This window comes from Rhinopithecus bieti, unplaced genomic scaffold, assembly GCF_001698545.2.
Source record: "Rhinopithecus bieti isolate Rb0 unplaced genomic scaffold, ASM169854v2 scaffold_34317, whole genome shotgun sequence".
Classification (NCBI taxonomy): domain Eukaryota; kingdom Metazoa; phylum Chordata; class Mammalia; order Primates; family Cercopithecidae; genus Rhinopithecus; species Rhinopithecus bieti.
Genome location: NW_016814779.1, coordinates 1,133,185 through 1,160,424, shown reverse-complemented (window position 1 = coordinate 1,160,424; position 27,240 = coordinate 1,133,185). Strand labels below are relative to the sequence as shown.

The following is a 27,240-nucleotide window of genomic DNA, read 5'->3' as shown; positions in this document are numbered from 1 at the left end:
AGGGAGGGAGGGAGGGAGGGAGGGAGGGAGAAAGAAAGAAAGAGAGAAAGAAAGAGAGCAAGAAAAGAAAGAAAACCACAAAGCAGAAAGGGCCTTGTGCCTTCAATCTGCCACAACAAAGCCACGAATTGGAGTACAGTGAAACAGGGCCTGAATGGTTGGAGATGAGGTGAGGAGTAATAGAAGCCACTGGAGCAGTGAAGTTTAAATTTAAAAAGATTTTCCTAAGCAGCTATTGCAGGTACTCAGGGGAGAGATATAGGTGCTGGGTGGACAGTAGCGGAAAAGGTGGTGAGACTTGTTTGAATTTGGAATACATTTTGAAACTAGAGCTGATAAGGGTGAGAAACATAGGCGACTCAAGAAAGGTTTCTAACGTTTTGTTTTGTGCAACTGGAAAACAAATAGCACCATGTATTGATCCAAGAAAGCAAGGGAAGAGACAGATTTCAAGATAACAGTCAAGAGTTCTGTTTTGGGCATGTTAAATTTAAGATACTGATATAGAGAGTCAAGTGACTATACAAAGGAAGCAAGTGGACTTTTAAAAATGTCATTATTGGGCTTCTATTTGTTCCAAAATTATTTTCTGTATTTTTCATGTGCCAAATCTTGAAAATGCTCCATGGACTCAAAGGTATTGAAGTGATCTTTGATTATAATTCTTTCGAATGACTTCCCTTGCAGAAACCTTTCCTGGACTATATCATAAAATAATTCCTTACATTTTAAAAGTATCTGTCTGAACTTCGTTGCATATTCCCCAGGTCATGAGATGCACCATGACTTAGTAGGATTACAGCACGTGGCAACCCCATTCATTAAGCACTTACTGAAGGATTTTTGTTTTCTATGTTATCTCAGGATATTCAAGGTGTGAGGTTATACCAGATCCTATAAAGCAAGACTCAGCAAACTATGGCCCACAGGCAAAGTTGAATACCCTGACTTTTTCAAAATAAAGTTTTATTGGCACACAGTTATTCCCATTCTTTAAATATTGTGTATGGCTGCTTTCACATCAAAAGGCAGAGTTGAATAGTTACGACAGATATTTATGGCCCGCAACACCTAAAATGTTTGGCCCTTAAAGAAAAGTTGGTTGAACCACTTTTCTTAAAACCTTCTCGGAAGTTTCCTGTAATCATGAAGAAGCATGATTTTATGATTTGAAAACAGTGAATCAGAAATGAGCCAAAATTCATACTCATTTACCACCTGAAACAATTGTGAGAATAGATCTGATATACAACATTTAATTATATTGATTTTTTTTCTTTTTTTCCCTCTAAAGCTGAGACTCAGAGTTCAATTAAAACAACAAAAATACCAGGTAAGTTCTCTTTTCTCTCTCTGTTAGTATTTTCATGGGTAAAATCTCAAGAATAAAACAAGTTACACCAATCAGTTTGGGGGCAGGGAGAAATAGCACAAGGGAAAACATTATATCACAAATAAAATGTTTAGAAAAACTTGAGTTTAAAAAAATGCGGACCAGGAGAACTTATAAAGACACTTCTGAGTGTTCTGTGACTAAGGTGAGTGGAGTCAGCTCTAGCAAATGTATAAAGCCTGTGAAATTGCCCTCTGTCCTCTGCCCCCGAACCCACTGTTCTTGATCTGTTTCTGTTGTCAGTGTGCCCTCTCCCAGAAGTACAAAATGTCTTCTCTTACTTTCTAATAAAATCTGGTTGTAGTATTGAAAAAGATGATGCTAGAAACTACAGTTAACAATCTAAAATATTATCACAGTGCTCGTATTTGCCACCCTTAGTTTTAGACTGAATGTGTTTTTGATAATGGAGCAACAGGAATTGAAAATTGTTGGGCAGGGGAAGATGGCAATGTTGAGTCTTCCTGTTTTGAAATCATAGTTATCTGAGGAATTTTTATCTTTCTACATCCTACCTGGTACTCATACAAATGACAAATCTCATAAGCTTTCAATGTTGGTTATCTTTAGTACATGGAAACTAAATGAAAACTAACACAGGAACAGAAAACCAAATTCCGCATGTTCTCACTTGTAAGTGGGAGCTAAATGATGAGAATTCATGAGCACAAGGAAGGAAACAAGAGAAACTGGTATCTACCTGAGGGTGAAGGGTAGGAAGAGGGAGAGGAGCATTAAGAATAACTATTGTGTACTAGGTTTAATAGCTGGATGATAAAATAATTGGTACAACCACCCCCCATGACATGAGTTTACCTATATAGCAAACCTGCACATGTATCTCTGAGAATGAAATTAAAGTTTAAAAATGAAAATAAACTAAAATGTGAAATAAACCTATAGGTTCATATAACTTTTAAAATTACAAAATAAAAGAATTATGAGTGACATTAAAATTATGAGTGCTCCATTTTCACAGCAAATATTCTAAGTAATCACTTTAGTCTAACTTCTACCTCTTGTGTTCGAGGAATTTGAATCAAATTATTATGCTTTTAACTTTTAGTAATTATCTTCTTCTATATCATATATCTCATTATTAAAGAAGTTATTTTTATATTATTAATTCCCTTTACTCCACTAAGCACCATATTTTTTATTCACTAATCACCATATTTTTTATTACTTCCATCTTCATAGGCTAAAAATTGGCAGGCACTAGAGGAAAAAAAGCAAAACAAAACAAAAACAATGCTTCTAATGAGAGAAGACTGACGCAGTTCTGGGAAGAGATTTTTTTTCCCTCTGCTTCATAGATTGATTATCAAGGAGAAGTCAGAGATGAAGAATTGGGAAGCAGCCAAATTGTCAGTTATCTTTAAGGAGAGACTGAAGGATCCTTCATTTTGTTTAAAGAAATTTTATTTACAAAGTGCCAGCTGTAAGTTTAATTGATTTTAGTGGAATAAAAAGCTCATTTAGGCTATTTTTATTTTTTGAGTTATGTAAACTGATTTTCCTAAGCCAAATAATAGACAAACAATTTATTTGAATAGTGGATTAGAAAGAAATGAGACTGGTTCTATAAGCCACTTGAAAATTGAGTCTCATTTTTTTCATTCAAACTGCAAATATATATTGCAGCTAAAGACTAAATCAGAAACACCATCCCCCAAAAGATGAATTAACACATTTATTAACAGGACATTCTTTATACTTCTGTGTTTTTTTTTTTTTTTTCAGATTAAAGACTTCTTTAGTTTTATGTATTTGGCATCAAAGATGTTAAAATACCAAATTTGTGAAATATTCATCCATAGGATTAAGGACAGGCATATTATTAAAAATAATTCATATTTCTGTTTTAGGTAGAAGTTGACATAAAATTATAGCCCATAGAATTACTAGTCCTGTTTCCTTTCTATAAATATAAGCAAATATGTATTCAGTCTTTGAATGTATCACATACAGTTCTCACATTTGATATTTTCTTTAACATTATGCAGCTAGTTTTAATTTCCTTGAAAAGTTACATTTTACAACAACTTCAAAACTATTATTAAGAGTCTAGAAATTGATGATGATTTTATGTAGAACCCTTTTGGGGCTAAAATAAGTAAGGATTCTATATAAAATGTTAATTATGACCAATTATACATAGATATAATATTTTAACATTATAAAACAAAAATAGATCCATGTTGGTGACATCAGCAAGATGGCCAACTAAAAGCTTCTAGTGCTCTTCCCACTTCCCACAAAAAAACTAAAAATAATGAACAAGCAACTACATTTTGATCAAAATAACTAAAGGAAAGCTCTGGAGAACAGCAGCAGAAATCCTGTGGACCACTGAAACACAGGATGGCCACATAGGAAAGAGGAGGAAACACTTTGCCTCTGCCATCCCATTTCCCTAGTTGGGATCAACTCAAAACCAGAAGAGACCCCTTTCTGCAGGAAAAACGTAAGCAAGAGGACCCCAACAACCACCATCATCACCATAGATACATGCAGTCTTTGCACTAGAGACTTCTGCAGTCCTTATAGTGTTTGAAGCCTGCTGAAGGAGCGCCCCAGAGTCTACATACTGAGCTATCCCTAGAGAAGCAGCTGATGCTGTGCCCCTCCCTCCTCTTCTCAGCCCCTACCTCTTGCCTCATGGCTCATGCTGCTACTGCCCTGTACAATCTTGGGGAAAAGTGCATCCTGCTCCAAGCGTGAGTACGCATTGCATCCCTCCATCCCTGATGTTTTGTTACTACTGCAACAAGCCCACATAATAGCATATCATCCGCCAGCCAACCTGCTACTATGTCCTACCCCCAGGGCCATGTTCCATGGAGCTACTCCACTCCCCACATTCCAATTACTGTGCACCCTCCTCTCAGGGCTGAACTGAAATGGCACTCCAACCCTCAGGGACCTCAGGTCTTCTGCACACCAGAGCAGTCATGCCCCTCAATGCCATAGATGAGGCAGCATACCCCACCACCACCATCTGGGATCACAGACTTCTGGCACACTAGAGCAGTCAACTCTCAGCCCTGGCTCCACAGATAAGACAACATACTACCCACAGGGGCTCAGAGCCTCTGGCACGCAAAAACAATTGCACACCCCAGTGTCATAGCTGATGCAGTACCCCAGCCTACAGGGATCCAGAGGCTCCACTGACATGTATGACCATGATTTCTGGGGCCAAACAGATGTGGCACAACACATCCCAAAGAATTAGTGCCTGGCTTGAGCTGTGGCACCCTGCCCTCCAGGCTGAACAGCCACATGCCCTGCCCACCCAAAACTGCACTACACCCCTGCAGTCTGAACTGCTGAGACATGCTGCCTCTTGGGGAACTGGAGCTGTGCTGCACCCCTCCAACTAAGGTCCAAGATACAGCAGTGTCTTGCCATTTCTGCATCATTGCTCCTGCTGTACCTGGCCTCATAGAGCCTGGGGTAGTGATATGTCCCACCATTCCAGGGTCCAGTGTCACCACTACCTAGTACCTCATCACCAAGTGTCTACATTTTTGCTGACTTCTGTTGACTCCAAGTCCCAAATTACAGCTATTCTTTGCTCTCTGGACCCAATCTTCTAAAAACTCCTTTTTCTACCAAGCTGTACCAGTGGTGTGCCATGTCCACCAGGGTCACAACCTCAGCTATATTTCAGCACTCTGGGCCTAAGCTGCTGATGTGTGCCTCAGAGGAACAGACCCCGCCTTACTGGGGAAACTGCATTCATTTGTATCTTGGAAAGTGAAACTGTGCCTCAAGTCCAAGGTGCTACAGTAGTCTCACAAGACCTTGAGCTCATGACCTATATCCACAGCTACTCTGATCACCTATGCCCTGGCTCCCAGTGCTGCTATGGTTGCCTGTGGGCCATATCAGACCAAACACAAAAATGGTTGTCTTCAGCTAGGACTCCCCACTGTGGAAAAGACAACAGGAGAATTGTTAAGACTTTGCCTTAGCAACCTATGCAGCCACTATCACTTCCACCAACTCCTACAAACTAGGCCACTGAGGCACCTACATTCATTGCTGACATTGATCACAACTAAAGAAGCTGCACATTGATTACCCCACTGTGCCTACATGTAACCAGAGCCACCCTGCCCACCTGGCAGCCTCAGACCCATATGCAACTGAAAGTCTTCCCCTACTAGAGTTTGAAAAAGGAAACTACATCACTAAATATGCAGACATCAATGCAGGGACACAAGAAACATGAAAGAGCAAGGAAGCATGGTACCACAAGGCAACCATAGTTCTCCAATAACTGGTCTCAAAGAAGCAGAAATTACAAACTGTCTGAAAAGCGATTTAAAGTAATGAGCTGGGCTGGGTGTGGTGGCTCATGCCTGTGATCCCAACACTTTGGGAGGCTAAGACGGGTAGATGACTTGAAGTCAGGAGTTCAAAACCAGCCTGTCCAACATGGCAAAACCTTGTCTCTACTAAAAATACAAAAATTAGCCATGTGTCATGGTGCACAACTCTAATCCCAGCTACTTGGGAGCCTGAGGCAGAAGAATATCTTGAATCTCGAAGGTGGAGATTTCAGTGAGCCAAGATCACACCATTGCACTCTACCCTGCATGACAGAGTGAGACTTTGTCTCAAAAAAATAATAAAAATAAAATAAAATAATGAACTGAAGGAAACTTGGAACTTCAAGAGAATAAAAATAGACAACTTAATGAAATCAGGAAAACAATTCATTATATAATTAGGAAATTCAATGAAAAGATAGATATAAAAAGATCCAAACAGAAATCTTGAAGCTGAAGAATTCAATCAATGAAATAAAAAATATATTACAGAACTTCAAGAGCAGACTAGATCAATTAGAAGATAAAATCTGTGAAGTTAAAGATAGGTCTTCTGAAATTATTCCATCAGACAAAAAGAATAAAAAATACTGAAGACAGCCTGCAAGACTTATGGAACACCATTAAGCAAGCAAATACTACAAAAGAAAAAGAAACAAAGAATGAGACAGAAAGCTTATTTAATAAGATAATTGCTGAAAATTTTCCAAGTCTTAAAAGAGATAGAGACATTTAGATTCATAAAGCTCAAAGGCCCTCCAAAATGTGCAACCCAAAGAGATCCTCTCTAAGGCACATTATAACCAGACTGTTAAAAGTCAAAGACAAAGAGAAATTTAAAAGCAACAAGAGAAAAGCATCAAATCACATGTAAAGGAATTGCCATTAGGTTATCAGTGGATTTCTCAATAGTAACCTTGCAGGTCAAGAGAGATTGAATAATATATTTAAAGTGCTGAAATAACAAAAGCACTGCTAGCCAAGTATACTATGTTCAACAGAACTATCCTTCAAAATGAAGGAGAAATAAAATTGTTCCCAGACAAGAAAAGCTGAAGGAATTCATCACCACTAGACCTGCCTTACAAGAAATGCTTAAAGGAGTTCTTCAAGTGAGAATTTTTAAAAAATGACAATTACTATTATAAATACAGACGACATATTTATAAAGTACAAACTCACTGATAGAGGTAAATGCATAGTAAAATCAGGAACACTCTAATACTGTAATAGTGGTGTATAAATCATGTGTAACTCTAGTATGAGGGTTAAATGTCAAAATAGTCAAAAATAACTAAAACTATAACAAGTTGTTAATATATACACAATATTAAAAGATGAAAATTGTGACATCAAAAACAAATTGTGGGGGGAAAGGTAAATGTATAGAGTTTTTGTATTCAACAGAATTTGAGTTATTATCTGCTTAAAATAGTTAATTATAAGATGTTTTATGGAAGATTCATGGTAACCACAATATAAGAAACTACAACAGGTATACAAATGATAAAGAGAAAATAATCAAAGATTAACACTACAGAAAATTACCAAATTACAAAGATAGATAATGAGAGAGAAAGAAATGAAGCTACCAATAATCAGAAAACAAATAACAAAATGACAGCAATGAGTCCTTTCTTATCAATAATGACCTTGGATACAAGTTAAAAGACATAGAATTGTTAAATGAGTAAAAAGCAAGATCCAACTATATGCTGTCTACAAGACACCCAGTTTAGCTTTAAGGACACATAGGCTGAAAGTAAAGAAATGGAAGAAGATATTCGATGCAAATAATAAAGGGAACAGGAGTAGCTATACTTACACCTGATGAACTATACTTCAAGTCAAAAACTGTCACAAGAGACAAAGAATGTCATTATTTAATGATAAAGGGGTCAATGCATCAACAGGATATTACAATTGTAAATATATATGCAACCAACATTGGAGCACCTACATACATAAAACAAATATTAATGGACATGAAGGGAGAAATAAAGGGCAATATTATAATAACAAGGGACTTTAATACCCCACTTTTTGTTTTTTTGAGACAGAGTCTCACTCTGTCACCCAGGCTGGAGTGCAGTGGCACAATCTTGGCTCATTGCAAGCTCCGCCTCCTGGGTTCACACCATTCTCCTGCCTCAGCTTCCCGAGTAGCTGGGACTACAGGTGCCTGCTACCACACTTGGCTACTTTTTTTTGTATTTTTAGTACAGATGGGGTTTCACCGTGTTAGCCAGGATGGTCTCGATCTCCTGATCTCATGATCTGCCCATCTTGGCCTCCCAAAGTGCTGGGATTATCCCACTTTTAACAATGGATAAATCATCCAGCAATCCCACTACTAGGTGTCTACCCAAAGGAAAAGAAGTCATCATATTAAAAATACACTTGCACATGTATATTTACAGCAATATGATTTACAACTGCAAAAAAATGGAACCAACCTAAGTACCCATTGATTAATGAATGTATAAATAAGATGTGATAGATATATATATGTGTGTGTGTATATATATATGTGTGGGTGTGTACATACACATATGTATATATACATACACACACGCACACACACACACACCGTGGAATACTTCTCAGCCATTAAAAGGAGTGAAATAATGTCTTTTGCAGATATTTGGATGGAGCTGGAGGCCATTATTTTAAGTGAAGTAACTCAGGAATAGAAAACCAAACATTGTATATTGTCACTTACGAGTGGGAGCTAAGCCATGAGTATGCAAAGGCATACAGAGTGATATAATAAACTTTAGAGATTCAGAAGGGGGAAGGTGGGAGTGGAGCCAGGAATGCAAAACTACACATTAGGTATAATATACACTACTCTGGTGACAGATGCACGAAAACCTCAGAATTCACCACTGTATAATTCATCCATGTAACAGAAAAAAAAAAAAAAAAAACACTTGTACCCCAAAAGTTATTAAAATAAAAAGGAACACAAAATTAATAAAAAATAATTTAAAAACAGTAGATAGATCAACCAGTCAGAAAATTAATAAAGAAATACTTGACTTGAATTGCACTTTTCACCCATTAGACCTAACAGACATATACAGAGCTTTACTTTAACAGCAGCATAATATACCACATTTTTCTTTAGTTCAAATGGAACATTCCCTAGGATAGGCCATATGGTAAGTCACAAAACAAGACTTAATAAATTTAAAATTGAAATAATATCTAGTATCATTTCAGACCATAATGCTATGAAACTAGAAATCAATGATAAAAAGAATCTTGGAAAATCCACAATTATATGATAACTAAGTAACATGCTCGTGAACAACCAATGAGTCAAAGAAGAAATAAAAAGAGAAATTAAAAAACATCTTGAAACAAACAACAATCAAAGCACAACATACCAAAACCTATGAAATGTAGCAAAAGCAGTTCAGAGAAAAGTTTATAGCAATACGTGCCTACATTAAAAACAAAAAGAATCTCAAATAAGTAATCTAACATTACGCTTCAAGGAATTAACAAAAGAAGAATGAATTAAACCCAAAATTAACAGAAGGAAGAAAATAATAAAATAAAACAGAAATAAATCAAATAGAGAACAGAAAATCATAGGAAGAATCAATAAAATTAAGAGTTGGTGCTTTGAAAAAATAAAAAAAGAATAAACCTTTAGCTGGTCTAAATGAAAAAATAGGGAAGACTAATAAATAAAATCATAAATTAAAGTGAAAAAATGAAACACCTCAGAAATTAAAAGGATCATAAGAGGCTACTATGAAAAAAATATATGTCAATGACTGGATAATCTAGAGTAAACAGGTAAATTGCTTAAAAAACACAATAAAACAAAACAGAAAATATCCCAAAAACCTACCAGGATCAATTCAAGAAGAAATAGAAAGCCTGAATAACAGAGCAATAACAAATAAAGAGATCAAAGAAGCAATAAAAATACTTTCCAACAAAGGAAAGTCCAGAAACAGATAGGTTTACAAAAACTGAACTCTAGCAAACCTTCAGAGAATGAATACCAATACTTCTTAAACACTTTTTAAAAAATAGAAGTAGAATGAATAGTTCCAAACACATTTTATAAGGACCACATCACCTTGATACCTAAGTCAGACAAAGATATTACAAGAAAAGAAAAATGCAGACCAATCTCTCTGATGAATGCAGATGCAAAAATCCTTAGTAAAATATTGAGGATTAAATTAAATCCAACAACATAACAAACTAAACCCAATAGCATACCAAAAGAATTATATATTGTGACCAAGTGGGGTTTATTTCTGACATGCAAGGCTAGTTTCACATACACAAATCAATCATTGTAATATATCACATTAACAGAATGAAAGATAAAAACCACACAATGATCTTGACAAAGAAAAAGCATTTGACAAAGTCCAACACCAATTCTTGATTTAAAAAAACAAAAACTCTCAACAGTTTAGGCATAAAAGGAATGTTTCTCAATATAATAAAATCATTTATGAAAAACCCACAGCTACAATTATAATCAATGGGGAAAAGTTAAAAGCTTTTCCACTCAGACACAGTACTAGATAAGGATGCCTACTCTTGTCACTTCTGTTCAACAGAGTACCAGAAGTACTAGCAAGAGCAATCATACAAGAAAAAGAAATAAAAGGCATTGAAATCAAAAAGAAAAAAGAACTCCATTTGCAGATGAAACAATCTTATATGTAATGATTCCACAGAAAAAAAAAAAAACTGTTAGAACTAATAAATGAATTCAGTAAAGTTGCAAAATGCAAAATTAACATACACAAGTCAGTAGCATTTCATATACAAATAACAATCTAACTGAAAAAAAAATTTCATTTATGGTACCATAAAAAATTACTGATGCCTTCTGACTTACCATGGGGTTACATTCTGATAAAGCCATCATACATTGAAAATGTTGTATGTAAAAAATTCACTCGATACCCTGATAAACTCATATTAAAGTTGAAAAATTGTTGAGTCAAACCATCACAAGTCTAGATGCTCCTCAGCTTACAATGGGGTTATGTCTTAAACCCCATGGTAAAGTTAAAACTTGTAAGTTGAGGACCGTCTGTCCTCAGGAATAAATTTAACCAAGCAAGTGAAACATCTGTATACTGAAAAAGAGAAAACATTGATAAAAGAAATTGAAGGAGACAGAAATAAATGGAAAGATACCCTGTAGTTATGAATCAGAAGAATTGATATTGTTAAAATGTCAAAGAGCAATACATAGATTCAACACAATCCTTGTTAAAATCTCAAGGTCATTCTTCACAGAAATGAAAAAAATTCCAAAAATACGTATGAAAACATGAATGACTCCAAATAGCCAAAACAATTCTGAAAAGAAAAAAACAAAGTTGGAGGCGTCACACTTCCTGAGTTAAAATTATATTATAAATCTATAATAAACAAAACAATATGGTGCTGGCATAAAAACAGACACATAGACCAGTGAAACAGAATAAAGATCCTGGAAATAAATCCAAACGTTTATTGTCCACAAATTCTTTACAAAGACACCAACTGCACACAATGGGTATATAATAGTCTTTTCACTAAATGGTGCTGCAAAAACTGGATTTCTGCATGCAAAAGAATGAAGTTGGACTCTATCTTAAACTATGCACAAAAATCAACTGAAAGGTAAAAGCAGAAACTATAAAACTCCTAGAAGACAACATAGGGGAAAATCTGCTGGGCATTGGCCTCAGCAAGGTTTTTTTTTTTTTTTTAAATCAGACCAAAAGTTCAGGCCACAAAATCAAAAATAAATAAATAAATGGGACTACATCAAACTAAAAAGCTTCTGCACAGCAAAGGAAGTAATCAGCAAAATAGAACAGCACAGTATGAATTGTGAAAAAAAAATTGTAAACCATATACCTGATAAGGGGTTAAGATGCAAATGTAGAAAGACAAATAGCAAGATTAAAAAATGGACAAAAGACTCTGAATAGACATTTGGTGAAAGAAGACATGAAAACTGCCAACATGTGCATGTTGGCACATGATTATGTTGGCACATGATGCTCCACATCATTAATCATCACGGAAATATAAATCAAAACCACTATGTGATACTACCTCACACCTATTAGGATAAATATTATCAAAAAGTCAAAAGACAACAAATGTTGGCAAGGGTGTGAAGACAAGGGAATTCTTATTTTCCCCCAACTTTCATTTTAAGTTCCAGAGTATATGTGCAGGATGTGCAGATGTTCAGGTTTGTTACATAGATAAACATGTGCCATGGTGGTTTGCTGCATAGATCATCCCATCACCTAGGTATTAAGCACAGCATCCATTCACTACTCCTAATGCTCTCTCTTCCCCTGCACACTTCTCCCACCACTGATAGGCCCCAGTGTGTGTTGTCCCCTGCCCTATGTGTCCATGTGTTCTTATGGCTCAGCTCCTACTTATAAGTGAGAACATACAGTGTTTGGTTTTCTGTTTCTGCATGCATTTGCTGAGGATAATGGCTTCCAGCTCCATCCATATCCCTGCAAAGGACATGATCTCATTACTTTTTATGGATACCCAGTATTCCATGGTGTATATATACCAGATTTTCTTTATCCAGTCTATCTTGATGGACATTTGGGTTGATTCCATATCTTTGCTATTGTGAACAGTGCTGCAATGAACATATGCATGCATGTAACTTTATGATAGAATGATTTATATTCCTCTGAGTTTATGTCCGGTAATTGGATTGCTGGGCCAAATGGTATTTCTGCTTCTAGGTCTTTGAGGAATTGCTACACTGTCTTCCACAATGGTTGAACTAATTTACACACCTACCAAGAGTGTAAAAGCATTCCTTTTTTTCTGCAATCTCACCAGCATTTGTTGTTTCTTAACTTTTTAACAATCGCAATTCTGACTGGCATGAGATGGTATCTCATTGTGGTTTTGATTTTCATTTCTCCAATTATCAATGATGAGCTTTTTTTCATATGTTTGTTGGCTGCATGAATGTCTTCTTTTGAGAAGCATTTGTTCATGTCATTTGCCTACTTCTTAATGGTTTTTTTTTTCTTGTTTATTTGTTTAAGTTCCTTGAAGGGTCTAGATATTATACCTTTGTCATATGGATAGATGGCAAAATTTTTTTCCTATTCTGTACGTTGTCTGTTCACTCTGATGATAGTTCCTTTTGCTGTGCAGCAGGTCTTTAGTTTAATTAGACCCCACTCATCAATTTTTGCTTTTGTCCCAATTGCTTTTGACATTTTCATCATGAAATCTTTGCTTGTGCCTATGTCCTGAATGCTATTGCCTAGATTTTCTTCTAGGGTTTTTATAGTTTTCAGTTTTACATTTATGTCTTTAATCCATCTTGGGTTAATTTTTGTATAAGGTGTAAGGAAGGGGTCCAGTTTCAATTATCTGCATATGGCTAGTCAGCTCTCCCAACATCATTTATTAAATAGAAAATCCTTTCCCTATTGCTTGTTTTTGTCAGGATTATTGAAGAACAGATGGTTTTAGGTGTGTGGTCTTATTTCTGAGTTCTCTATTCTGTTCCATTGGTCTATGTGCCTGTTTTTGTACTAGCACCATACTGTTTTGGTTACTGTAGCCTTGTAATATTGTTTGAAGTCAGGTAAGGTGATGCCTCCAGCTTTGTTCTTTTTGCTGAGGATTGCCTTGCATATTTGGGTTCTTTGTGGTTCCATATGGATTTTAAAACAATTTTTTTCCTAATTCTATGAAGAATGTCAATAGCAGCTTAATGGGAATAGCACTGAATCTATAAGTTATTTTGGGCAGTATGGCCATTTTCACAATATTGATTCTTCCTATCCATGAGCATGGAATGTTTTTCCCTTTGTTTGTGTCTTCTCTGATTTCCTTGAGCAGTGGTTTGTGGTTCTCCTCAAAGAGGTTCTTTGCTTCCCTTGTTAGTTGTATTCCTGGGTATTTCATTCTCTTTGTAGCAATTGTGAAAGTGAGTTTATTCATGATTTGACTCTCTGCTTGCCTGCTGTTGGTGTATAGGAATGCTAGCGATTTTTGCACATTGATTTTGTATCCCAAGACTTTGCTGAAGTTGCTTATCCGCTTAAGAAGCTTTTGGGCTGAGACAATGGAGTTTTCTAGGTACATGATCATGTCATCTGCAAACAAAGATAATATGACTTCCTCTCTTTCTATTTGAATATCCTTTATTTCTTTCTCTTGCCTAATTGCCCTAACCAGAACTTCCAATACTATGTTGAATAGGAGTAGTAAAAGAGGGGATTCTTGTCTTGTGCTGGTTTTCAAGAATTCTTCCAGGTTTTGCCCATTCAATATGATATTGCCTGTGGTTTGTCATATATGACTCTTATTATTTAGAGGTATGTTCCTTCAACACCCAGTTTATTTAGAGTTTTTAACATAAAGCAATTTTGAATTTTATTGAAGGCCTCTTCTGCATCTATTGAGAAAATCATGTGACTTTTGGCTTTAGTTCTGTTTACATGATGAATTACATTTATTGATTTGCTTATGTTGACCAACTTTGCATCCTGGTGATGAAGCCAGCTTGATCATGGTGGATAAGTTTTTTGATGTGCTGCTGGATTCAGTTTGCCAGTATTTTACTGAGGATTTTTGCATTGATGTATATCAGATATATTGACCTGAGGTTTTACTTTTTTGTTGTGTCTTTGCCAGGTTTTGGTATCAGGATGATGCTGGCCTCATAAAATGAGTTACAGAGGAGTTCCTCCTTTTCAATTATTTAAAATAGTTTCAGTAGAAATGGTGCCAGCTCTTCTTTGTACCTCTGGTAGAATTCAACTGTAAATCCATCTGGTACCAGGGTTTTTTTGTTTGTTTGTTTTTGTTTTGTTTTTTTTTTTTTTTTTTGCTTGGTAGGCTATTTATTACTGTCTCAATTTCCAAACTCATTTTTGGTCTATTCAGGGATCAGTTTTTCCCTGGTTCAGTCTTTGGAGGGTGTATGTGTTCAGGAATTTACCCATTTCTTCTACCTTATGTGCACAGAGGTGTTTATAGTATTCTCTGATGGTTGTCGGTATTTCTGTGGGGTCAGTGGTGATATCCCCCTTATCATTTCTGATTTTGTCTATTTGATTCTTCTTTCCTTTCTTCTTCATTAGTCTAGATAGTAGTCTATCTATTTTATTAATTTTTTCAAAAAGCCAGCTCCTGGATTCATTGATTTATTGAAGATTTTTTCGTGTCTCTATCTCCTTCAGTTCCACTCTGACCTTGGTTATTTCTTGTCTTCTGACAGCTTTGGGGTTTGTTTCCTTTTGGTTCTCTAGTTCTTTTAGTTATGATTTAGGTTGTTGATTCAAGATCTTTCCACCTTTTATCAGCCAGGGGAACTCGTGTATACTGTTGATGGAAACGCATACTGGTGCAGCCATTATAGAAAATAGTATGGAGATTTTGTCTGGGTGCCGTGGCTCATGCCTGTAATCCCAGCACTTTGGAGGCTGGGGCACAAGGATCACCTGAGGTCAGGAGTTTGAGACCAGCCTGGCCAACCTGGTGAAACTCCATCTCTACTAAAAATACAAAAATTAGCTAGGTGTGGTGGCATATGACTATAATCCCAGCTACTCAGGAGGTTGAGGCAGGAGAATCACTTGAACCTGGAAGGTAGGGGTTGCAGTGGGCCGAGATGACACCACTGCACTCCAGCCTGGATGACAGAGTGAGACTCTGTCAAAAAAAAAAAAAAAGGAAAAAAAAAAGAAAATGGTATGGAGATTTTGAAAGAAATTAAAAATAGAACTACCCAAGTGATCCATCAATCCCTTTTCCTGGCATATACCCAGAGGATATGAAATTACTACCATATAAGATTATGTGAACTCCCATTTTCATGACAGCCAAGATGTAGAAACAATCTAAGTGTCTGCTAATGGGTGAATGGATAAAGAATAATATTCCATATTCAGTGAAATATTATTTAGTCCTAAAAAAATAATGAGACTTGCCTTTTGTCAGAACATGGATGAACATGGAGGACATTATGCTAGATAAGCTAGACACAGAAATAATATTGCATGATCTCACTTACATGTGAAATCTAAAAGAAAAAATTCAAATATACAGAGATAGAGAACAAAGCAGTGGTTACCAGGGACAGACAGAAAGTGGGGAGATGTAGATTAGAGGATACAAAGTAGCAGTTATGTGGGATAAAGTCTAGGAGTCTATTGTACAACATAAGAACATTGTTAACACAATTGTGCTGTATTTGGGATTCATGCTAAATGAGTGGATTTCAATGCTCTTGCCACAAAAACAACTAAAATGTATAATTATGTAAGATGATTGATGTGTTCATTTACCTCACTCTAGTAACTTTTACTATCTAAATGTATCTCATAATATCATGTTGTATACCTTAAATATATACAATAAAATTTATTTTAAAAAATGTATTTAATTTTTAAAATGAGAGATCAAAACAGATAATTATAGTTATGTGGAAATGATCAATTGATCAATCAAGGTCTAAAGATATCTCCACTCATTTCATTCAATAGCACAACAGTAATATGTGATAGAAAGCTGTGTTTAATGATGCTTAACATGAGAATATTATGCTCAATATTCAAAGTATTGGGGAAAATCAAACTGCAACTGCCCAGTGTAACATAACTGGTAAGGCCCCAAATTTGGTATGAACCTGTGCTAACTATACAGAATGGTATATTTAATCAACTACCATTAACCAAGGCATTTAATAAATATTCGTCCTGTTCCTATCATGTGTACACTAGCTAAAAGAGGAATGATACATGGAGCCTCCCATTGGCAGTTACTAAGGACATAAGTCAATATTATACATAACTATAATAATTCTAGTAGTCATGAAGGCATAAAGTAATATGTTATGGGTGAATTTCAGATAATCTTACATAAGATCAGAGGATAGAGTAATTTTTGTTTTTTGTTTTTTGGTTTTCTCCTTTGGCTGTGGTTGAGGTAACCATTGGGTGGAAAAAAAAAAAAAAGCCAGTTTTAAAAGATGAGAAAGGGTTCATGAAAGTATTGACCCCTTGGCAGCCAGGTTATTCTACCTACTCATTTTTCTTGCTCCAAGTTCAGACCTAATAAGGAGATTAAAAGACCCACTGAAAAGTGATGAAGGGCTACTTATTCCCTAAAGATAAATGCAAACATTGCATAGCCATTACAACAATTTTAAGCAATGATGGAATTCACTTTTCTTTAGCCTTATCATTTTCACACAGATAGGCAGAGCTAATAACTTGTCCTTGAAAATGAACCATTTGATTTCATTGATAAGAGACCTCAGCCCTGAGCAAAATGGACCATTGTGCCTTACCGAATTGAGAAAGGAATAAGCCATTAACCCTTAATTTTGGGGGGAAAACAACTGTATTAGGATCCTCCAGATAAACAGAACCAAAAGGTTGTGCACAGACAGTGAGAGCGAGAGACAGAGAGAGACAGGGAAATAGATAGAGGGATGTGGGGAGAGAGAAAGAGAGCAAATGAGAATGAGAGAGAGAGAAAGATGTATTGTAAGAATTGACTCATGTAATAATAGAGGCTGAGAGGTCTAAAGACTCAGGCCGGCTGATGGAGTAATTCCAGCCTGAGTCCAAAGGCCTGAGAACCAGGGTAGCTGATGGCATAAGTTCCAGTCTAAAAGTTGGCAGCCTCAAGCTCCAAGAAGAACCAATGTTTCAGTTTGCGTCCTAAGTCAGGGAAAGACCAATGTCCCAGTTCAAGAGAGTTAGGCAGAAAAAGTTCCCTCTTTGTTCTACCCAGGGTTTCAACTGGTTGGACGAGAGGCAACCAGTCAGGGAGGGCTATCTGCTTTGCTCAGTCTACTGATTCAAATGTTAGCCTTATCCAAAAGCACCCTAACAGACATACTCAGAACAATACTTGACCAAACATCTGGGCACCCTGTGGCCCATTCAGTATGACACACAAAATTAATCATAACAATATTCCCACAGCAACTAGCATAACTTAAGATCTCATCATACATATCTGTTTTACTTTCCTTAACTGTGTTTCAGAGTCTCAGTTGCATTGTGGTCATTACAGTTGATAGAAAAACAAAGTCAGAACAGGTATGAGAAGTGCCACCAAACCTGACCACGGGCCTTTGGAAAAGAGGATGCTCCATCCTGTCTGAGTATATTCATTGTGGTTGACACTCTTAGTTTTGGGCATTGGCTGCTGACCTCTAGGAACTTACATAAAGTGAAACTTGAATCATTCTATACAGGGGTAGTTTATCTGAGTTTTCTAACTTTGAATGACAGAATCCTGCTATTGTCGTTTAGTTAGGATCCAGTCAAGCTAGAAATATAACTCTAGCAGAGTAATATCTAGAGTTTTTTTTTTAACTTAGGATTTTAAGGTGTTTAGAAAATTAATTGAGAATAAAAGAATTCAATTACCGAATGAGAAATATATCAATGTATATGTGGTAGTGTCTGGTACAAACTTCCCCTTAGGAAATTGTACAGATTCCAGGTATGGCAAAGTGGTTTCTTATCTAGTTCAGAGATCTGCTGAATCTCAAAGTAGTGCTCTGCACTATTCTTGCATCACCCTAGTCTGCACTGAAAAGTCATAAAAACTCACAGTCTTCACTGGTGAGCTGCCCAGCAATCACTTTAGGAACCAATACATTTCCTGCTGTTGCTAAAAGGGTATGGTTCTCTAATAAAGTCTATGACATGCTTTATTTACTATATTAGGAATAATTCTCCCTGTCCCCTTCTGTCTATCTGCATGGTCTGGTTTGACCTACTGAAGGAAAGTGTTTAGCTTGTTTTGATAAGAAAAATGCCTTTGTGATTGAGGCCTAAATTGAAAATAGATTATATTTTATGTAGCAAAAATAAGAGTCTTATCTTTATAACTCATCCCTACTGAAATGCAGCAGCTTAGGCAGCATGATTTTGGGGTTGATATCACAGACTCTAGAGCTTGCATTCAAATCCTGGCTCTGCCACCTACTTGCTGTGTGGCTCTGGGCAAACGAATCTCTCTAGGCATCAGTTTCTACTTTGTAAAATGCAAATATTAATAATACAATAATTAAGTGTGCTAATATTTGCAAGACACTTAGTCTCTTTTAAGAGTTTGAAAATAAAATCCTTCTTAATATTTTCATATCTATATTCATGATGCAGGAGGGGATAAGAGTATCTCAAAACTTTCAGAATGTTAAGAACAGAATTTATTGATTCCATTGATAATGATGCCATAAGTAACTAAGATAAACATTTTAAAATCTATCGATTACATGGCATATTAGAAAGAAAACAGAAAGGGTTTTGAGTCATATTTGGCTTATGGCTTAGCTTTGCACTTACTGTTGAATATATTACCTTATCTCTCTGAGCCACAGTATCTCTCATCTTTAAAACACAGGATTAAGAATGTTTACTTAAGAATAAAATAAATTAGCACATATGGAAGTAATTAGCACAGTGCCTCAGTCACTCTCATCATATATAATTTTGTAAAAACTACTATTTAAATCAAAAAGAAAAATATATCCTTTTTCTACAACAAATATTTCTACAGAATTACCTAAAGTAAATTAATCTCCATTCAGTTATTCCATTATTTCTGGGTTAGAAGATGTTATTACCTCAGGTTACTAACATTGACAGCCCAAAGCAAAGCAAAGGAAATTTAAGGTAAAACTTTTTTTTGCATTGCTATAAGAGTATAACCAGGTCAGAAAGGTAAGGTCAGATGAGAGCGGAAATTAATTTTCATCATCTGAAGGCAGAAAATTCCTCCTGTGATATTTTACCTATTAAGTGGATAGGGGGTGCCATTGTGTGTGAAAATATATACTAGCCAAGGATTGAAAAGAATCTAAAATCCTAGTTAGAGGAGACTCCAGGATTACATCAATGTGCTCCCTTTCCAAAACACAGAATTGCACCAACAATAGTCATAGCACTTATTGTCTATACCACTCAGGTATCACTTATATAACAGATTATTTTCCTCTCCAATAATAAAAGCCCAGAGTAGACCACATGTTCTCGTTTCCCTGAGTGTCAGGGTGCTCAAAGTCCATTCTTGTGGCCAACCGCAACAATTATGTTAATACCCGGTATTAACTCTTAGAAAGGGCCTGTTTACTTCTTTCATTTGCATTTGTTCTAATTTCTTATTTCAATTTCATTCATCTTATGGTCTGTAAAATTGCTTAAGCTCCTCAAGTCCTTTTTTAAAGAGTTATAAGTAAAATTTAATAAACAATAACATAGTCTCTCCTATTTCGATCCTTGGTCTTTGCCATGATGTTTTACTTGTTCTTTATTGCATATTTAACATCTGTCAATTTTGGGATATGCTTCTCACCTCCCCTACTAAAATGTGAGCTCCTTAAATGCAACAGCTACCTCTCATACTCTGTTATATTTTCTTCAACATTTAGTGGTGGTCCTAAAGTAGGTCTCTATTTTTGTTCTTGTTGTCGAATGAATGAGAACAATAATAATATCTTGATTTTAAATATGTGCCAATCCCAATATTAAGATTAAAAGGTAATCTCATAAATTCACTTCATCTTTCATAGTAGTCAATTCTGCTGCCAAGAAGTTTGTTTATCCATTCAGTGAATAGTGATGGACCCTACTTCCAGACACTGTTATAACACTTGGGAAATATCAGTGAGCAAAATAAAGATCCTTGCCCTAGAGGTTCTTATATTCTCGCAGGGAAAGTAAACTATACCCAACAAAATAATAATTAACTAAATTATATAGTAAGTTAAAAGATATAAGTGATCTGAGAAAGAGAAAATGTGCAGCAATAGAGGAGGAAGGGATCACAAGCACTGGAGAGGTAGGGAAGGGTTTGCAAGATTGAAAAAAGTGGCCAAGGTAAGTCTTCCTGAAAAGAGTTGAGTAAACACAAGAAGGAAGTGAGTCACCCAATATGTGGAGGAAGAACATCCAGGCAGAGATAGAACTTGAGGAGAGGCCTGGCATGTTTAAGGGACAGCATTAAGCAAGTGGGCAGAGTTGAGGCAGGGAATTTGCCAGGCAGATTACCTAGGGTTTTCTGGGCTATTGCGCGGACTTTGGCTTTTTCTCTAAGTGGAATGGTGAACCACTGAGGGCTTTGAGCAGCAGTGTTACATTAGCAGACTCATGTTTTATACCTCAGAGAGCTGAAGAGACACTGTCAGCTGAAGAAAGGATACAGGAGAGAGAAGATGGTGGCTTTGACCAGGGTGATCACAGAGTAGATGGCAAAAAATCTCAAAATCTGGATTTATTTCGGAGGTGAAGCCAATAAATATTCCTGATGATTGCGTGTGGAATAGAATAGAAAGAGATGAGCCAAAAATAGGTCGTTGGCCTGAGCAATTGGAAGGAATGTCTGCTTCAAACTAGGAGGGGAAGGCTTCAGATAGAGTGGAAGTTAAAGTGTGAACATGTTGAGTTTAAAATGTGTATTACTTGCTAAGTTAAGTATCTGAATTTACAAATCCGGAGCTTAGGAAAAGGTCTGGGATGGAAGTACAAGTTGGGGAATCAGTGACATTGATGCATTTAAACCTTGAAATTGAATGAAATCTTCAAATAAATGAGGGTCATTAGAGATGAGGACCAAGGACTAAACTCTAGGGGGCACTCCAAGATTATAATTTAGAAAGAAAAAGAGGGGACAGGTGTGGTGGTTCATGCCTATAATCTCAGCTCTTTGAGAGGCTGAGGTGGGAAGATCACTTGAGGCCAGGAGTTCGAGACCAGCCTGAGAAACACAGCAAGGTTCATCTCTACAACAACAACAAAAAAAAAAAAAAAAAAAGAGAGAGAGAGAAAATTAGCTGGGTGTGGCGGTGCATACCTGTGGCCCTATCTACTCAGGAGGCTGAAGCAGGAGGATTACTTGAGCCCAGTAAACGAAGGCTGCAGGGAAGCACTGCAATTCAGTCTGGAAGACAGACCAAGATCCTGTCTCAATATAAGAAGAAAAATTTAAAAGATTTTGAAAAAAGAGAAGGAGGAACCAACCAAGGAGACCAGAAAGAAAAAAAATCAATAGAGTCTGCTCTATTCTGTTGGTAGCCACATAAAGAACATGTGATAAGCAGAAGAGAAAGATTTGTGTCAAAGGCTGAAAAGTTATTTTTAAAATGGGACATGAATAGTCTATCAAATTACAATTAGAGACCATTTCCAAAGTGCTGGAATTACAGGCATGAGCCACCATGCCCTGCCCAAGATTTATTTTAAACAAAAAAATTTGAGAGGGAAACTCACAGAAAAAAGAAGGATGGCATCGTAGTAATTTCAGGGATTTTGTACACCCATAGATAGTCCCATTAGAGCTTCACTCTGAGAATAACTCAAAATCACTACATAGGCAAATTCTTAGGAGAGAACTTTAGTCATATAGTGACTCTGAGGTTGGATTAAAAAGGGGCATCTCATATTACCACATGAAGTGGGGAAGGGGTGATTCTCCATAGGAAGAGTTAGGCTTCCCCTAAATAAAAAGAGAAAATAAAAGGTTTAGACAGGGCCGGGCGCGGTGACTCACACCTGTAATGCAAGCACTTTGGGAGGCCGAGGTGGGTGGATCACGAGGTCAGGAGATTGAGACTATCCTGCCTAATATGGTGAAACTCCGTCTCTACTAAAAATACAAAAAATTAGCCAGGAGTGGTATCGGGTGCCTGTAGTGCCAGCTACTCGGGAGGCTGAGGCAGGAGAATGGCGTGAACTCGGAAGGCGGAGCTTGCAGTGAGCCGAGATCGCGCCACTGCACTCCAGCCCAGGCAACACTGCACTCCAGCCCAGGCAACAGAGTGAGACTCCGTCTCAAAAAAAAAAAAAAAAAAAAAAAAAAAAACGTTTAGACAAACAGATATTTCCCTTATGAACCAGTGCCCAAGTCTTCCAAGTCCAGTTTAAAATTCCTGGAGGCTTCATTTCTGCTCCCAATAGGAAGTGGCCTTTTAAATACTTGCCAGGGAGACTGCTTTAATCTGAATGTTCAGAGAAGCAGAGTTCAAGATTCAGTTAAAAGTACAAGGATTTTATTAGGGGAAAATACCTAAGAGAGAAAAAAAATGCCTGGGAGGGGACAAGGAAAGTCTGGAAGAGCTACCAGACTGAAATGCACATCTGACCTGGTGATAGGGAGAGAGAATACAGAGGCTGAGCAGAAGCATCTAGGCTGCCATGCATTCTAGGGGAGGTTCCAGGGAGACCATCAGGGAATCCTCCAGTCCACATTCATCCCAGGACAAGCCAGCCTAATATTCCTGGCAGGTCCACTCATTGGCTGGGAGCAGCCTTAGAGAGACATGGCACCAGCACAAACAGAGAGATGGGTTTCAGAGGACACGTGGGTAATTTTGGTCACTTAAACTTTCTATAGTTGGAGTTCCGTGAGGAGCATTATTATGGCAATCAGAGGTGCCTTGGGACATTGATAGTTCTTCTGTCTTTAAAACTCTCAATGATTTATCAAGTAATTGGTCTACAGTGAGGTCCAAATATGTACCACTGTCAGATGCTGATGGGGTAAATTTGGATATACATTATTACAACAGACTTGACTCTGAGGGTCTCTGTCTCATCAGTTTGCTCCAAGTTCTGACCTGAAGTTTCCAAGCTGGACTTAAATCCTGAAATATCATAGCCACAAATTCAGTAATCGTAAAAATCACCAAATGTCAGGGTCCAAGAACAAACCTATGTCATCTAAGAGTACCATATTCTACTCCAGTTTCTCCAGTTCCTTTATGTCTTGACTAGAGCAAAGAAGCATCTGAAAACACGGAAGTGGCTGAAGTTCATATATTTCACTCTTAGAATTTTTGAGAAAATTAGACAAACTGACCTTGGTTGGGAGGGTCAACTCTCTAGGGGAATAATCATAATATAATAATAGAAAATTATTATTATATATAATATATACATATTAATATCACATTCCCTTCTAAGCAGTTTAAATTTATTTTTACTCATATAATTTTCACAATACTATGATGTAGAACTATTATAATCTCCATGTATATATGTGGAAACTCAGGCACGTAGAAGTTGAGCAACTTGCCCAAGATTCCACAGGGGTAAGTGCTAGAGTCAGATTTGTACCTAGGTATCCTGTCTTCAGAATCATGCTCTTAGCCACTCTGCTATAGCTCTGCTGTATGTCCTCTGGCAGTGCTATTTTGTTAGTAATATAGGATAATACAGTCTCAATGGATTCCACATCTGAGTCACAGAAAGAATAACATTAGGCTCACATTTTATGGATTCAACCAAGTACCATAATTTCATAGTTAGCAATATGATCATGCTAAAAAACAGAGCTTCTCAAACTGTAGGTTAATTTCCATTATTGGATCATGACCAGTAATGTTGTGTGTGTGTATCTGTGTGTGTGTCTGTGTGTGTGTCTGTGTGTGCGTTTGTGTGTGTGTGCTGGATTCAGAAATAATTTATTAACTGAAGGTTGCAGTTTAAAGAAAAACAAAACAAATTTAAAGTCTTTGTTCAAGCAGCCACCAAATCTTTCCACTATGAAGTGTTAACATTTTGGCCTATCCATGGGTCATTAGCAATAACCATTGGCACTGGGCCATCAACACGTTTTAAGCAGGGAAGCTGGGAGTTTGTTCTGACCCACACAGATTACACTTAGTCCTGAGGCTGCCATTTAGCCTGTCTACAAGAATTTGGTAATAAGGTAGGACAATTAACCCTTGGGAAATCGCAAGAGGATTAACATCATCGGTTATTTAATCAGTCACCTTCTTCTCCACCAAGACAACTGAAAGAGCATTCATCCTCACTAAACTACTTGACACTGGAAAAGGCAGCTGAAAGTACCAAGGTTTCAGCTAGTTCCCACTCTTTTATTTAATATTCCTTTTTCTGCCTGCTTAGTGCACTAGCCTGACATTTTTCTTTGTTCTTTTGGGCATATATCTAGCTTCCACCCACAGATCTCTTGCATGGCAAGAACGGTACAGACTCTGAACATTATTCTTCACCCACAGATGTCAAAAATGCATGAGCATGCAGTGCGTGCTGGAACGTGGGTGGTGAAGAAGGAATGAGCCAAGGCAGTCATAGAAATATCAATTTCTTTGGTGCAATTATACATGGCCTCAATACGCCCAAGGAACCATAATCATAAGAAGTGCCTCTTAGTGTCAGCTACATTTTACTGCACACCCCCTGTGGCCAGAGCTCCATGTTGGGTGTGTTGACAAGTATGGCCCTCACACTCTAGGAACTTGCAATTCAGAGAAGAGACAAGGCAAACAGGCGTGATTTAAATAAAGCACTTCATACTGCAAGAGAAAGAGAAAAAATTTTCAAAAAATTTTCTAAGTACAAATTGTACTGTATTCCAAATTCACAAGAACACATGTTTTCAACTTATACAATACTTAATTATTTATATGTCCTTTAAACTTATTGACAGCTATGGATTTTGAATAGTAGATTTTTACTTATAAATTTTGCTTCAGTCCTTCTGATTGAAGATGGCAAATGTTAACTAAATAAACAAATAACAACAATACATTTTTTATTTATATTTCCCTTGGGAAAAAAAAAAAGAGCATGGACACTAGTGAAAAAAAACAGCCAAGCAGCAGTTACTCTAGAAAAGGCACATAATAAAACCAGCTGCTGAACTTCAGGAATGAAAATGAAGGAGTCTTCTTTGATTTTTCCTCAATTCTTCTAACCAAAGCCTCAACTGCAATTTTTTCTCTTCAATCACTGATAAATATTATAAAATCTGAAGTCCTGTACAGTTATGATCATTTTAACTATGTGCGATAAAAAAAAAAAAAAAACACCATCACCCAAAGTTATAATATCTGAAATTTGAAAAATGCTTTTGCATAGATTTACATCCCACAGGAATCTTATGCAGTAGGTTATACAGGCTGTAACTTACGCTAAAAAACTTACTGAAGTTTTCTTGGCAAGTTCCTGAAGATGTAAAACTGATACTCAGGCTTTTTGATTCTAAATTTAATTATCTTTCCAGGAGGAATGGATGAACTTACGATTTAGTGTTATGATTGCATTTATCCTACTATACGACAATAAATAGTTTTCACAGATCTTCAGAGAGGCAAACTGTTTGAATCTGCAAATAAATCCCGTATGAAGACTTAATACCATAGTCTGATTCTGCATTTGTAATTTTCATACAGGTAGCATTTTACAACCAGATTCATCACCTTCTAAAACTGGTACAGTATCCTCAATACCAGTTACAATTCCAGAAAACACCTCACAGTCTCAAGGTATGATATCTGTGTGTCTGAGTGGAAATCTGCTCTACCTGACCTTCTTTTTCACCAAGGAAACACTACCAATCTTGACTCACAAAACAGAGCTCCTTCAGAATGAGACTGAATCTTTTGCACTTGCAGCATCATACCTACAAATCATGGCTGCTTCTTTAAATGAGGGTGGAGGGAGGACTGCAAGGATTGGCAGACATTAACCAAAAGTGACTTTTTTTCTTTCTTTCTTAAAGTAATAGGCACTGAGGGTGGAAAAAATGCAAGCACTTCAGCAACCAGCCGGTCTTATTCCAGTGAGTAATAGCAATATCTTCATTAATGGCAGTAGATATACAGAATGTTTGCATATGACCAGTAAAGGGGAGGAATCAGATTATAGGCAGCCTTTTGTCAACTTTACTGAGCCTGCAATCCCATCACAATACTATCTAACTGCTGCCTGCTCTGAAAATTTCCCACAGGTGAGTCGGGTCTTAATGACAAAAAAAAAAAAAAGAAGGAAGGAAGGAAGGAAGGAAGGAAGGAAGGAAGGAAGGAAGGAAAGAGAGAGAGAGAGAGAGAAAGAAAGAAAGAAAGAAAGAAAGAAAGAAAGAAAGAAAGAAAGAAAGAAAGAGAAAGAAAGAAAGAAAGAAAGAAAGAAAGAAAGAAAGAAAGAAAGAAAGAAAGAAAAAGAAAGAAAGAAAGAAGAGGAAAAAAGCACACTTTGGCAATTTTTTTTTCTTAGCTTAGTGTTTAGCAATTACAATCAAGGGCCAAGGATGACTCTATGGCACTAGTTTCAGATAAGACAAAATGCACAGGTAGATGTCCCTGTAAAAGTGAATTATTTCCAAATTATCAGGTTGTATACCCTGAATATATTTCATTTTTGTCAAGTAAATAATTAAAACAATAAATAAATTATATCAAAAAACAAATTGTTTGCCTTCATAGAATATTAAAAACGGCCTTTAAGAAATGTTCCATTTTAACTAAAACCTATATATGTCATATAACATTTATGTGTGTGCTAAGACCGAATACAGAATATTAAATAATTTCCTTAGTAATTAAGAATTAAAAGACTATATTCAAAACTGTTACTATAAAAGGCTCTATTAAGTTTAGGTAAACCCATTCCATTACATAAGTCATCATAGAAATTACTGACCTGCTGATTCACGACATCTTCACTTTGGGAGGCAATAATGATTTCACCTAAGGTC

The 27,240-nt window shown here is 36.6% G+C and overlaps 1 protein-coding gene across 2 annotated transcripts in view; it reads left to right on the top strand.

The window, feature by feature from the left end:
* EMCN (endomucin) overlaps window positions 1-27,240 on the top strand; it is a 125,582-nt gene that overhangs the window by 71,602 nt on the left and 26,740 nt on the right. For both annotated transcript variants that reach the window (XM_017852374.1, XM_017852375.1), the window contains exons 5-7: window positions 1,295-1,333; window positions 25,940-26,032; window positions 26,269-26,328. In XM_017852374.1, the coding sequence (XP_017707863.1) occupies window positions 1,295-1,333; window positions 25,940-26,032; window positions 26,269-26,328 (192 nt within the window). The remainder of the gene's footprint in view (window positions 1-1,294; window positions 1,334-25,939; window positions 26,033-26,268; window positions 26,329-27,240) is intronic.